The 13,436-nt window shown below is 38.9% G+C and overlaps 1 protein-coding gene across 3 annotated transcripts in view; it reads right to left on the bottom strand.

Annotated features, from left to right (window-relative positions):
- GRB2 (growth factor receptor bound protein 2) overlaps positions 1 to 13,436 on the bottom strand; it is a 46,148-nt gene that overhangs the window by 29,423 nt on the left and 3,289 nt on the right. The window contains exon 2 of one of the 3 annotated variants that reach the window (XM_059828334.1): positions 10,213 to 10,272. The exons of the other annotated variants lie outside the window; for them this stretch is intronic. Coding sequence (XP_059684317.1) covers positions 10,213 to 10,272 — 60 coding nt within the window. The remainder of the gene's footprint in view (positions 1 to 10,212; positions 10,273 to 13,436) is intronic. 3 annotated transcript variants of the gene reach the window in all.

The raw sequence follows: 13,436 nt of genomic DNA, 5'->3' as shown, positions 1-13,436 counted from the left end.
AACTTTAGCCTCCTGGCAGAGATGATTTTTTGCTCCCTATCAGAATTTTAATCCAACTGCATGTAAACAAAACCTTGCTTAAAACAAGACACCTTCATAACTAGATTATAAATTCAGTTATAAACCAGCTTTGACTAAAATAAAGATAAATTAATTAAGCTTATCTTTTCCTGTAGAAATCAAGGCAATTTCAGTGCATACAACTAACAACATTTTGGCTTAGCAGGACGTAAGAGCTCAGTTTTCCACAGTATAAACCCCATCATTTAAGGCACCTAAAATACTAATTTACCACTAAGGAACTGCAACTATATTCATCAGAGAAGAGATCTGTCAGCTGCAGAGTGACAGTTTTAATCTAGCATTTTTTTTGATTGATATAGTTTATTTAATCTGTTTTTACTGACTTATGGCTAGCAACTTCTCAAATTGAAGAGGAATGGACAGGTACTTGGTCTGGCTGATCTTCAGAGAGTGAGCATATTTAATGAGAGACGGGAACTCTTCTTGTCTTCCAGTAACTGCAAAGCTGCTCAGACTTCCTCTCTAGTGGGACGCGCGCACACAAGAGGAAGACACTTGCAAATGGTTTCTGATCAGAACTCTGAGTATCATCTGACTCACTCCTGTCACATTTGCATAATGCAAAGCACGCCGATAGATATTGCAAACCTTTACGAGAGTATAAGTGTACGTATCAAACTAAGCAAACTGAAAGCAGTCTGCACAATCAGCTCTAGAACATTATACCCACTTAAAAACATATCACAGAATGCCTCCAATCTCATAAACCAGAACCAAACGAGAAGAAATGAGATGCAGCTTTACTGTACAACATTGCATTAGCATCAGTGATTTTCCTGCCTACATAACACTGAATGAGGGAGAAAGAGAGGATAATAAAGAGGTCCTTTAATGGAAAAAGATTTTTAGGGGACTTGCTTTTAAAGACCTGAGATGGCTTGCTGCCATGTTCTTGTGCCCATGTTTCAACAGACAGGCACAGGTCCCAGCAGGTCATCAGCCACACTTTAAAAAAAAAAAAAGCACCCCCCCAAAAAAAACCAACCAAACCACCAAACAAAACCCAACCAGGATTACGCTGGTGTTGCACTAATAACCTGAAGTTCAAAGGCAGTTCAAACAGTCCATTCTTACAGGCTGTTCAAGCCACAACTGGAGGTTGTTATGAGATATAACAGAGCTTTCACTCAGCAACTTTAGTTATTTCCACCTGGTCAGGCTCTGCTAAGAGAAAAAGATTTCAAATAACAGATGTACTGAATGACCCGTGCTAGCCAAAAACATCAGGTACACTCCAAATTCAAACTTCTGGGCATGCAGGAAGCAAACTTAAGTTTAAAAAACCAAAACAGTCAACAAGGCAAAGACATTAGATTAAAAAAAACAAACCTAGAAAAAAAAAAGGATTTCAGTGGATTTTGCAGCTAAATAACCTTTGTGAAAATATATTTAATCACAACTCTGCTTCACAGGTTGTTTTGAGAAATGTTTCTAACCATTTTAAAAGCCAAGAAAAACAACTTGCACCAACTGGTTATGCTCAGTTATCTTTCTAAATCTACAAAGTGACCAAAACAGCTAGCTTTAGATATAAACCTTTCATTTCTTTTCCAGGTTTCCTTAGCTCTTTGATCATGAGGGACACAACTTGTATGTCAATATTCTTAACATTGTATCCTCAGTCATTTTATTAGGAAGACTTGGGCAATACACTTAACAGTCAACCCCAGCTTTTACAGAACTGCCAAAAGTGACAGCCTTTGCTGCACAAAGCTTCTTCAGTGCTTTCATAGCGACTCATGCCTTTAGCATATGTAAACCTCCATAGGGCAAATGCACTGAATTCTATAAAAACACAGAGTAGGGTTGGTGTACTAACGTCTCATGTTGATCTTTAATGCATGATAACTTTAAGTTTAAGAAGAAATGTATGATTGTTTTCAGTCTGCTACAGAATAATGAACTATTATATCCCAGAAATCTTTTAATGACATTTAAGTTTAGCCTATTATTGGGTCACAACAGGCCTTAGTTAAAAGTGTTGATTCACTCCAACACTAAACGATTTTTCTTTCTTCTCCAAACTCATCATTAGATTATGGTTCAATTTCTGGAGAACCAATAGTATACAGAATGAAATACCCACAATTCTGTATTCACAAAGTTGGAATAACAAAATTCAGAATTACAATGGCCTCAATTTAATCATAAAAAGCCCAACAATTTCTGGCAAAACAGGAAAGATTAGCCTTTCAAAAAGAAAAGAAAAACACACACCCCACCAGAGCCTGTAAAAATATGCACTACTCATTAGACTGAAAAAAGAACATGCTTTGATAACTAATGATAGACTGAGGAGTTGGAGAGAAGGATGTCTGAACCATAAACAAGGAATTAGATGTCGAAGAATAAGGATCATTCCTTTAAAACAAGGAAAGCTATCAGAACTAAATGGCCTACATCTAAGCCCAAAAAGCAGCCCACATGGAATGCCAGAAGTCATTATGAATGGCAAAAGGCGGAAAGATACCAATAACGTCCTCTTTTGTAAAAGAGGGAAGAAAGATCATCACCATGCAGTAAGGACTACACGCATGCCAGAGAGCTGCCTGATGGCCTGTAACATATACTCATTCCAGTGTCAGAACTGTGTTCCTGCTCTGACTTAAACTGGGAAAGCGCAAGGCCCAAGAACTCCAAAGCAAGTTTAACTTGCATTCTACCTCAGAAAAAGTCCAAAACCACAGTTGTGGGGGCTTACTGAAAGTAATCTTCTGAATTACGCACTGGAGGGGAGGGGAGAGGGGAAAATGAGGAGCATTAAAAAAAAAAAAAAGGCAACATCTGCATGTCAAAGTGATTCTTTAAAAAAATCCCCCTTATGTTATGAAGTTCCTCTTTCACTTCAGGGCTAACAAAATAGCATTAGTTCATGTCCTATTCCCTCCATAGAAGGAAAATAAAACATTTAAATGGAATTTTCTCACACCAAGGGAGAGTAGGAGAACATACTATTAGAAACACCAGCAATCTCTACAAGAGAAGTCTATTGCTGCTTTCTTGGCTTATGGGCAAAAAAGAAAATCAAAGAGTGTCCTTACATGAATAATGCAGAAATGCAGATACTAAATGCCAAAAGCAGTAACTTGCTCCAGAATCCTACAGTCAAGACAGCTGAGGCACCAAATTCTTTACAGAAAAGATCAGAGATAAATAAAACCATCTCCTAATTAGTATCTCAAATTAGAAGTACTGTTCCAGGTCAAGAACAAATTAAAACAAGAATAGAACTTGTTATGGCTCCATTGCAATAACCTGGAAGGGATATCATAATACAGGTCACTGACACCCTAGGGTATATTACTTGACCACAGACTAATTTTAAGCTCCCAAGTACATTATAGTAGCACAATATTTCCATTGTAAGTCTCAGCTCTCCCTTACTGGGAGATTCCAATCAGGAGATCAATGCCTTGACTACAAAAAACTCCCCCCTGGGCGCTGAACAGGGGTCAATCATTCCTACACAACAAAATGGGATTTTTCGACCATGCATTAGCATGGATGCATTCAAAAACTTTCCCAAAAGTGGAGTTCTGGGAAGCCATCTCAATAATGTACTCACAAACCAGGATCACGCGTTATCTAAAGATATTAAGTACATATCTTGCACCATGACAGATGCCAGTTGGTCCCAGCTGGTTGGCAGCAATATTGCTAGTATGCAGCCATAAAACCTCCCTGGACATACAGCTATCCAATTAAGTTGACTTTCAAGCGGCTGTTTGGAAGCAGGGCTCTTCTGGCAAAGCTATAAAAGCAAAAAGCAGCCTTCACCTCAGACCCCCATTTAATCAGTGGCAAGAGAGAACAAAAATATAACTCCATATAGAAGACAGATGAATCACTAATTGAGATAAACTAGAATAGTTGCAAGGCCAAGACTCAGGCTTTTCTACATTTTATGTGGGTTACTTCATTTAAAAAAAACCAAACAAACCCTCAGGTTTTCAGCTACTCCTCTCCACAAATGTACTCACTAAACATAGGAACCCGCCCCGCCCCCCCCAGTTGTTTAATATAAGGTCAGGAAACCAAAGGGTCAGCATCCACCGTGGAGGGAGGCCGTACCGCAGGGATCCCAGGAGGGGCTGCGCTCTTCCACAGCTTCAGGAGTCACCTGAGAAGGCGGCAGAGGGGTGAAGTGGCAAAGTTCACCAAGATAGTTATCAAGCGTACTCAAACCCTAAAATTCACGAGTTGCACAGATAGCTTTTAACACTAAAAGACCAGTGATAAATGTCAGATTAAATACAATATGCAAAATAACACTCATGAGAAAAACGCAACCAAAAAACTCAAAGAACCGTAACTATATGAAGCTATAGGTTTTAAACAAACTATTAGTCCTCAGCAAATATCCTGGAATCATGGGGGTAGTAATCTGAAAATAAATTAGAAACATTACCTAATATCCTGTTAAGAAAGAACCGAAAACAAAACAAATATATGACGCTAAATCTGTTCTGTGTCAACTCCTGAATACTGAGCACCTATACTCAGCCCATCTCAAAAAATACATAGATGAACTAAAAAAATTGAGAAAGGAACAAGGATAATCAAAGTATGGAATGGTTTTTGCACTATAGGAGATCAGACTCCAACTTCCTTCTCAGAAAAAAAGCGACAAAGACAAGAGGACATTTGCAAACCTATTCTCCCCATGAGAATATGGGGAGAGATGCTTTGCTACTACCTCTTGCAAGTGGAGGGGGGCAGAAGAGGAAAAAAAAGTAGTCAATAAAATTCCCAGGTAGTGTGTTTCAAACCAACAAAGGGACTTTTTTCCACACAGTACATGTTTACATTATGGGAATTTAATGCTATAATGTACAGATGGACTCAAAATGGGTTTAGAAAGATGCATAGAAGGTGTGGCCATCAGTGGCTGCTAAATAACAATAGTCCAGATACAGCTTCCAGCTGACAAAGTCACTAAAGCTTGACTATAGGAAGCCAAGGCCTTATACAAGGAGGAAGATGATGTCCAGTGCTAGATGTCTCACCCAATAATACAGCCAGCACTCAAGGGGTCCATCTCGCCCAGTCTCTAACGACAAATAGTACAGATATTCAGAGAAGAATAGAGGAACATTATACGTGTAAAGAGTTTTCTATTACTTTTAATCATGAAAATTGCATATAATTCACTTCAGATGCGAATTGCTCCCAGAATGATACAGGACAGTATTTTAACATTATAAAGGGTATAATTTACTTCCACAGGAGAAAGTCTAAAGCATAATCCATTTTAAAAGTATAATAAAGTTAGTATTATCTGTGGCAACGAACAGTGAGTCGGAGAAAGCTGACTAATGCAGGTAGTTGGTAACGCAGTACAAGGGCCGTGTAAAAGGTCAGCTCAAATCTGTCCATGATAGTGCTGAAAAACCTTGCCAAACCCAAGCACACCCCAGCAGTGTGACTTGTTCCCTGCGCTGGGACACAAGAAATAGCTCCACTCATTTGGATGATGCCCCCTCCCCCCCAATTAGTAACTTAGGAGTTTTGGGGACCGTGACTGAGGGAAAACAGGTGGTTTTACAAGAGTTTGGTTAGGTATGGCCAGACTTTCCATTTTGGACCACAATCCTGAACAAAAACAGGTAAATCCAGTTAGATTCAAAGCAAACTAAGAAAATGGTATAATCATATTTGCTTTGTGAGGACTTTAAACTAGGGAGTGCAAAAGGGTCTAGAACTAAACCCTCATGGGGTAGCTCAGGCACTTCCACAGAATGCTAATCTGCAAGTCACCTATGTCACCCACGGGTAGATTTCAGTAGCTGACTGTAGAGTGGCTGTTTTATCAATTTATTGCCTTATGTTTACTAACTTCAGCTTTTTTGAAAGTTAAGAATAATTTTTCTTCTCAACAAATAAGCTTTACTTATTACTCATAATGCAAACAGCATCAACAGTGTCTCTAATCTTACTGCAGCATCATGCACATGTTTGTAATGCAGAGACAGGTGGAATGAAACACAAGCTTTCCAAGGAAAAGAAAGCTCAAGAAAGTTTATAGAAACATCGGAAGCCTCTTTTTACCTACGCTCTTCCTTTTTACATTACCTAAATAAACTGAGTGAAGGTAACAGCTTGCGAGATTTCCAGACACAACAAGCTGCAAAGGAAGGGGTGGAAGCCAGGAAAGCTGGGTCAACTACAATCGTTTTGGTTATCTCTATTTTTGTGACCCTGTAAAGAAAGTTATTAGTTTCACTTTTCTTCCTAGGTAGAGTCACAACAGGCTTCATCTATCCATCCTGGCAGAGAGCAAGTTACACTCTTAACCTAAAAGGCAATTTTTCAGGAAAAAACTGAGGAATCTCTCACTTCCTGCTAAGGAATAAGGAAGTGTCAAGACAGCTTGATGCTGGAAGAAAGTTTAAGCACCCTGGTACAAACGGTCAAAACAGACAAAACCACACATTAGCTTTTGACAAACTATAGTTTCATTAGAGGTAGGGCAGAGGCGTTGGTGCAAGATGTATTTTAAGAAACAAGGACAAAAGTGAAGGCAAGGAGGAAGCAGAAGCAACTTCTGCTTCCTCCAGTCCAGCGGTCAGAAGAGAGCCTGAATTGCCAGTCCATGCTTTATCACTTCCAGGGCTAAGGATACGTCTTGATAAAGTATCCTTCAAGGACATGCAAAACATTACAGAAACATAGAATTCAGCCGTGGAATATATGCACAACACGTTTTCCTGATATTGCCTCAACAAGGCACATTTGTCAAACTGATGTTCACCTCACCAAAATTCAAGTACTGTTTGAAGGCAAGGTTGGGAAAAAACAGTATTTTAAATGCCAAATTTCACCTCTAAAAGTTTTCATTGTACTTGTCTCTATTACAGCTACCACTTCCTCCTCCTCATTTTCCTCCTTGCATTTGTTTCTTCCCTTCCTCTGCAACTGGAGGACACACTCTGAGCACTTGTTTGCCTTCCCCCACAAAGAATTTGGGAGTTTTCCCTGATTAGTTACGCCCACAGTAGCAGTAAAGATTAGGGCATAGGACCTGAACTACACAGGAGCTCAGGAAAAAACCTCTGAAGTAAAAATGGCAGATTTCCAGGGGAATTAGCAAAAGATGCACACTTCTGCAGCTTAAAATCCTTCCCAGTATTTTGAAGTAAGTTCACTTAAACCTGGAATCTAAGCATAGCTCTTTCCAAGCAGACCATAATCTACTCTTAACAGCAGAAAGTAAAAGCCAGATCAAATGGTTAAAATATCACTTTCACATGTATGCTAAAGAAGTGTAGGGAACAAAAGAACACTCAAAATTTGACTGCACATAAGGACTTATAATGGAAAAACCTACTCAAGCTTAACAAGAGTTACATGGTTTAAAACTTTGTGCCAATTTCTCACAAACCAGAGAGCTGACTAGCTTAGACCACAAGCCTTCTGCACTAGCAGAGCTGCTATGATTAGTGGAACCTGCTGGCTCATATATAACTCATGAAGAATTCCCCCCTTTCCTCCCAAGGGAAACAATTTTGCATAACAGCAGCATTTTTTTTCCCCTCCACATATAAACCTGTAGAGTTTTAGTACAAGTTAGAGCAAGAACTAGGTTGGCTCAATGCAGAAAGCAGGAATTCCAGAGACAAATTATTTAAATAAGAGGTTTTAGAGACTAACAGTATAATTACAGTTCAGCTGAACTGAAAAAAAAAAATGCTTTCTGCTCTCTGCATGAGGTCCAGCTGCAGTGGAGCCAACACACAGTTCACTCAAAGCGTGCACGCTGACATGAATGCATGCAAAGAAGCTAAATTCAGCAGGTACAAACAGAATAAATCTACTCTGTTAAGTATTCTCTTTCTATATTTTGTTTATAAAGGTCAGTAATGTTTGAACTTCACAATTATAAACTAATTACTCTACAGAGGCTGACAATCTACTTCCTAGACAAAAATAGCTGTCCTAACTTTTGCCTTATTCCAGTCACCATCCCGACCTGCCCTCACAGGATTAAAAAAACAACTGACTTGATGAATCTTCAATAACAGGACTGTCTATCTGTTTTCACAACCTCAAACAATTGGAGACAAAAGGATCCAAGATCAGGTACAGAAACACAAGTGAGCAATCATTCCTTAAGGGGAAAAAAGCCTCTCAGGCTCTTCAAGACATTTTTAAAATGGGCTTTTATTTAGTATCTACAGAAAAACACTAGTCTTTTACTAAAGACAGAAATACAGGCTGGGGAAAATTATGAACACAACCATTTAAAATGCAAATTTCAGATGCATCTAGTAACTAATCAGGAAGTATTGTAGAGTAGCATCTGGGTTTCAGGAATATAATAAATATCCTAAAAATAATTATCATGAGCAGTTTTGGAGACTGTCAGTTCACTTCTTGCTCTATTAGAGCTCAGCTGTACAACCTCATGTGTTTAGCACATGTCACCATGAAAAAACACATCCTTAAGTTTGTTAAACCAATTCTCACTTGAGTTGTCAGATGGCAGCACCAATCATGCATATAAGACATGGGAACAAGTTCAGGCTCCACCGCAGACAGTCTGCTTCACAACCGTTTTTCTATTCCATTTGAACACCTACTCTTACGAGGTGTTACAAGATGACTTCAAAGTTGAAGGCATGTGCCACTCATGAGCAGTGCTTTAAATACTCCGCAGCAGGGCATGAGCCTAGAACGTGACAAAGTTCAGCTTGAAGCTTGACAGATTGAGATTGGCAATGCTGCTGCTCCATCTAAAAAGATACAGATATTTGAGGGAAAGGAACTTTATAGAGCATCCCCCACACTGTAGATAATGAAAAAAAAAACCCCACAAAAACCCCCACAGAATGTATTCTCCTATGCTATTTTCTCTCCCAAGGCCCAAAGCATCTAAAAACTACATTTTTATTTCCTTGTGTATATTCTAGTCACTGATGTTTACCCAACTTGGCAGATAACGTTAACTGCCTCTGCAGAGCCAGCAAAGGAAATGAAAGAGCAAGAACTGCTGTGGGATAAAGCTGCAGATAAAAACTTGTGTATCAAACTACTGCAGTATCAGCTTGCTGATCTGCGTAGAAATGCAGAGCGCATACAAGTCACCTACTCATCTGCATTTTGAATTCATAAGAATTTTCAGAGAAAACTGAAAATGACAGAGATCATAGGCAGCTTTCCTAACAAAATGCTAAATAAAGCAAGTTAAAAATAACAAAACATTGAAACCCAGTGTCTCTTTTCACTAGTGTCCCAGTGAAATGGATTATTACACAAAAGCTCCATTTCTAAGTCCGTAAGATTAGGCACCAGAGTAAGAACAAATGCATTTCCTTGGTCACTTTGCTACCTAAATATTACATTCACAAGTCACAGCTTCATCTCTCTGGCTAGCACCTATCCCTCCCACCAGCACTGGAAGAAGGGAGCGAGGGCAGGGGGGAAGAAGGGAAATAGGCTTATTCTTTGCTACACATCTTGCTAATTAAGACCTCCAGAGCAGCCAGCTCAGACACTGATGCATCACACACCCTGTAACACAGAACTAAGCACAGGCTAAGTATTCATCCAGAGTCCCATGTAAGTTTTGTGAACTGTGTTGAATCCCATCATGTGGTTATCATTACTCCAGCTACCTGAAATTTTGTTTGGATTTTTAGAAGTTTTTTATTGTTATGGTTCTAGAAGTAGCTTTGATTTTTCAAATCTTTCAAGACCTACATAAATAAAATCATTAACAGTTTAGCAAAGGTTTTAATTCAGAGGTAACCAGCAAGTTAAGTATGGAAATCTGGCATCATTGGTATAATAGCCTTAAGTTAATACAACAGTTCAGTCTCACAGCAATCGTGAAAATGTCCTAATGTTATCTTTAGTAGTTCCTCCAGTTTAGATTTATATTGTAAAATTCATCACGTTTGATGAATTACATTCCCTTTTTGCTCAATGTGAGATTATAAGATTTTTGGCTCCAGTGTTGTTAGGGGACTAATGCTTAATTTTCTTTCATTTTCAAAGAAATAGAATTAGTTTTGCCCAGCACATTTTTTGCTAAGGTTTAGGCTTCAGTCATGGATTTCTGGTATACAGCTACTGGCAACTTTAAAGCACAAGGGATTTTATCAAGGGGTCATATAGTTCACTGCTTATGTTAGGCTGAGTCATACACAGACAAATTGGATTCCTTATCTCCCCTCGCTTAGTTGGGTCCTTATTGATTATAGTGAGAAATTAGAAAAGTCTGAATTTCACTACAGGCAGGATCCCTCCTTCTCCCCCAATTAGCAGGGCTCTGCACAGAAACTGGAAAACTATGAATACTACATTTATGACACTCTCAATCCTTTATACATGCCACTAAAAGTCATAATCCCTCTTTTCTTCCCCCAACCGTGATCAAGCTTTTACCATTTTCATTAAAAACCCCTAAATCAAAGTTAGTCCATTAACACCTAGGATGTCCCTCATAATACCAGATTTTATTGGTCTGAAATTCTCAGACATTCCCTTATCAGACAGTTATCATGAGAGAAATGTCAATGAACCAAAGAGGAGAGACGACATTTTTGTGTTGCCGATAAATAAGAAGTGCATCACATTGGTTGCAGTTTGACATGCATGTTGAACAAAGTAGATAAATAATTTAGCAAGCCAAAATTTGATTTGCTGATATGTCTATGCTAACACTTTTCAGAAGTCTGTCACACCAGTCATATCAAAAGCTGGACCTCGCAGAGAAGCTGTAACAATAGCACTTCCATTAAATTTGCAAAAGGCAGCTGGAGCTTCAAATTAGCATCATTTCCCCCGATTATAACAGAATGCAATATATGTTAAGTCAGTATAATAAAATCAGCTGAGCTGACCACTAGCTTTAATCAGTGTCTTGTTTGACATTCAAAACTTCAGTAGGCTTCAGGTAGCACACAGCTCACAAGAGCTAATTTTTCCTCCGCTTTCAGTGACACGTTTAAATAATCATCACAAATAGCTACTAAATAAAAACAAAGATGCCATTTTTAAGGAGGAATGTGTTTACTCCTTGCTTGCAAAGACCGCTTTACACTTTCAGTCTGGAATACTCCATATTTATGTCTTCTGCACAGAGACACCTTCAGCAATACAATCTTGCTCTAAGCAGGTCCAAGCTCTTTTACAAATATAGAACACGAGTGTTTTCTTTTTTGGGCACACACACCTTGTGGAGGTTAGGTAGTTCCTTCCCACAACCCTTCCCCTCAATGCCTACAGAAGTTGGCTAATAAAACACATCCCACCTTCAGATTAGTGTCATACATAAGAGGAACAATATTTGAGAAGTTTGTATTAAAAACATAGGCATTAAATAGTTGGGTAGACCAGAAGAATACAACCTCTTACAGCAGCATCTCTTTGTAACAACAGATCTCCAACTGCCAGGATGCCAAATCAGCTACATTTAAGATAATTGTACTTGTCTTTATGAGTCTCTAATTTTCTGACAGTTTTGTCTTCTTAGACTGCAATATTGATCACATATTGATGACAGTATCATCTTCGTTCAGGGCCGCCAGCCAAGGAACATGACCTAAGCACACCTTTACAAATCAACCATCACATACAATAGAGTTGCCACTCACAGCTAAGTCACACAGTAAGGTAGGTTGGAAGGGCCTCCGGATGTCACCCAACCCACCCTTCTGCTCAAAACAAGTCTAATTAGATCAGAGTGCTCAGGGACTTGTCTGGGTATCTCCAAGGATGGGGATTCCACAACTTCTCTGGGCATCCTGTTCTAATATTTGACCTATTTCACTATAAAGCACACATTGCTTGCAATTTGCCTGAATCATTAATTCAGAAAACTGTTTCTCACATATTAAAATCATCAAGATCACACTGAATTCATCCCCTTACAAAAAATGGGGCAAGATGAAGGGGGTGTGCAAGGAAGGGAGAGGAAGGATGATAATGAAGACAATTTCACCCAAAACAGAGGAAAAGTCTCTGCACTACTCTTCACCAAGCCATGAATTTCTTTTCTCTAGCACAGACACCAAGACATAACAGCCAATGCAGGTGAGGTCAAAGACAAGGGATGAAGAAGAAAAGAAGGGAGACCATGCTTCCGTTCCTTACCATACTCCTCCCTCTATTCAAAACTGTTTCACTGTATCCAGACACAGAAAAATGGTTTTCATGGAGGAACTGAAAATGCCATCTCAGCATCAACTGTTTGCAAATACTCAATTCTCTTAAAGGCTGACAGAAAGAAAGTAAGTCTGGTGGCAAACACTCACATGAACAGAACCTGTGGTGACTGTCAAGTGTATGATCAGAGTAGGAAAAAAAATCTTGACCTTGCTGAATGAAATTGTTAAGTGATCAAAACCCTATCAAGGAATTCCTTCTTTTAGCATATAGGGAAGCTGGTTTTTGTGTGTCACACAAAAGTGAAACCCCCAAAATTAAAGATGATAGCCCTCTATTTAAAACACCACCTGAATAGTTTTACTCATAAAAACAAACTGTAAGTGCCCCTGAATTAATTATGCTGACAACTACTGGGAACAGGAACTTACTCAATTCTTCAGAAGATCACTTTCCAGCTATGCCCCAACCCTACGACAGAAGAAGGAGAAAGAGGAAATGGAGCAGTGGTCTAGAGTTTTAAAAAAACCCACAATTTTAACATTCAAGATATTAGTGAATATGTTTGTACTTCTGTATTAACCAAGCAGAAACGCTTATCAGAGCACCATGGTATTAACTGTACACTTCAGATTAGGTGTAGGAGGAATAGAGAAAAGAAATTATAATGAGATGAGAGAAAGAATGATGATTTTTCTTCCAACCACCCCCCAGGCTCCTGCCAAACCACCAGCAAGTATTAGCACACTTTAGGTCTGGATACTTGCCAGTTGGTACAAAGGCCAACAAAACCAGAAGCTGCTGGAAATAAAATAGTTTTTGGGGACATAAAACCTGAGTAACAAATATAGACAGAGACTGAAGCTAACTACTCCCAACTTCAATAAATACAGCAAGTGAAAGAGGAAAAGACTGAAAAAGCATCATGACAACCATCAACTCTTCAAAGTGATAAATGGTAAATCAAAATTTCAAGTAGGAATCCCTCAGTTTCCTTTTTTTACTTTTTTAAATAACAGGACAGGCTATCTTCACACCCCCAAAAGGATGCCAGTCACCAACAAGTTTTTCTGAAGCAACCACCAGTACATGAAAAGAACGGTGATCTTGAGAGCTGCAGCACTGTACTGTAATCAGAAGACACAGAAGAAGCAGCAATCTTTCCTTTCTCTGCAACAGGCTTGGCATGTAGTATTTAGCGTATTTTAAAAGTTTAAAGAAAGCTGTCAGTTTGCATCTCCTGA

The sequence above is a fragment of the Gavia stellata genome, chromosome 22 (assembly GCF_030936135.1).
Source record: "Gavia stellata isolate bGavSte3 chromosome 22, bGavSte3.hap2, whole genome shotgun sequence".
NCBI lineage: Eukaryota > Metazoa > Chordata > Aves > Gaviiformes > Gaviidae > Gavia > Gavia stellata.
This window is presented reverse-complemented; position numbering and strand designations above follow the sequence as displayed.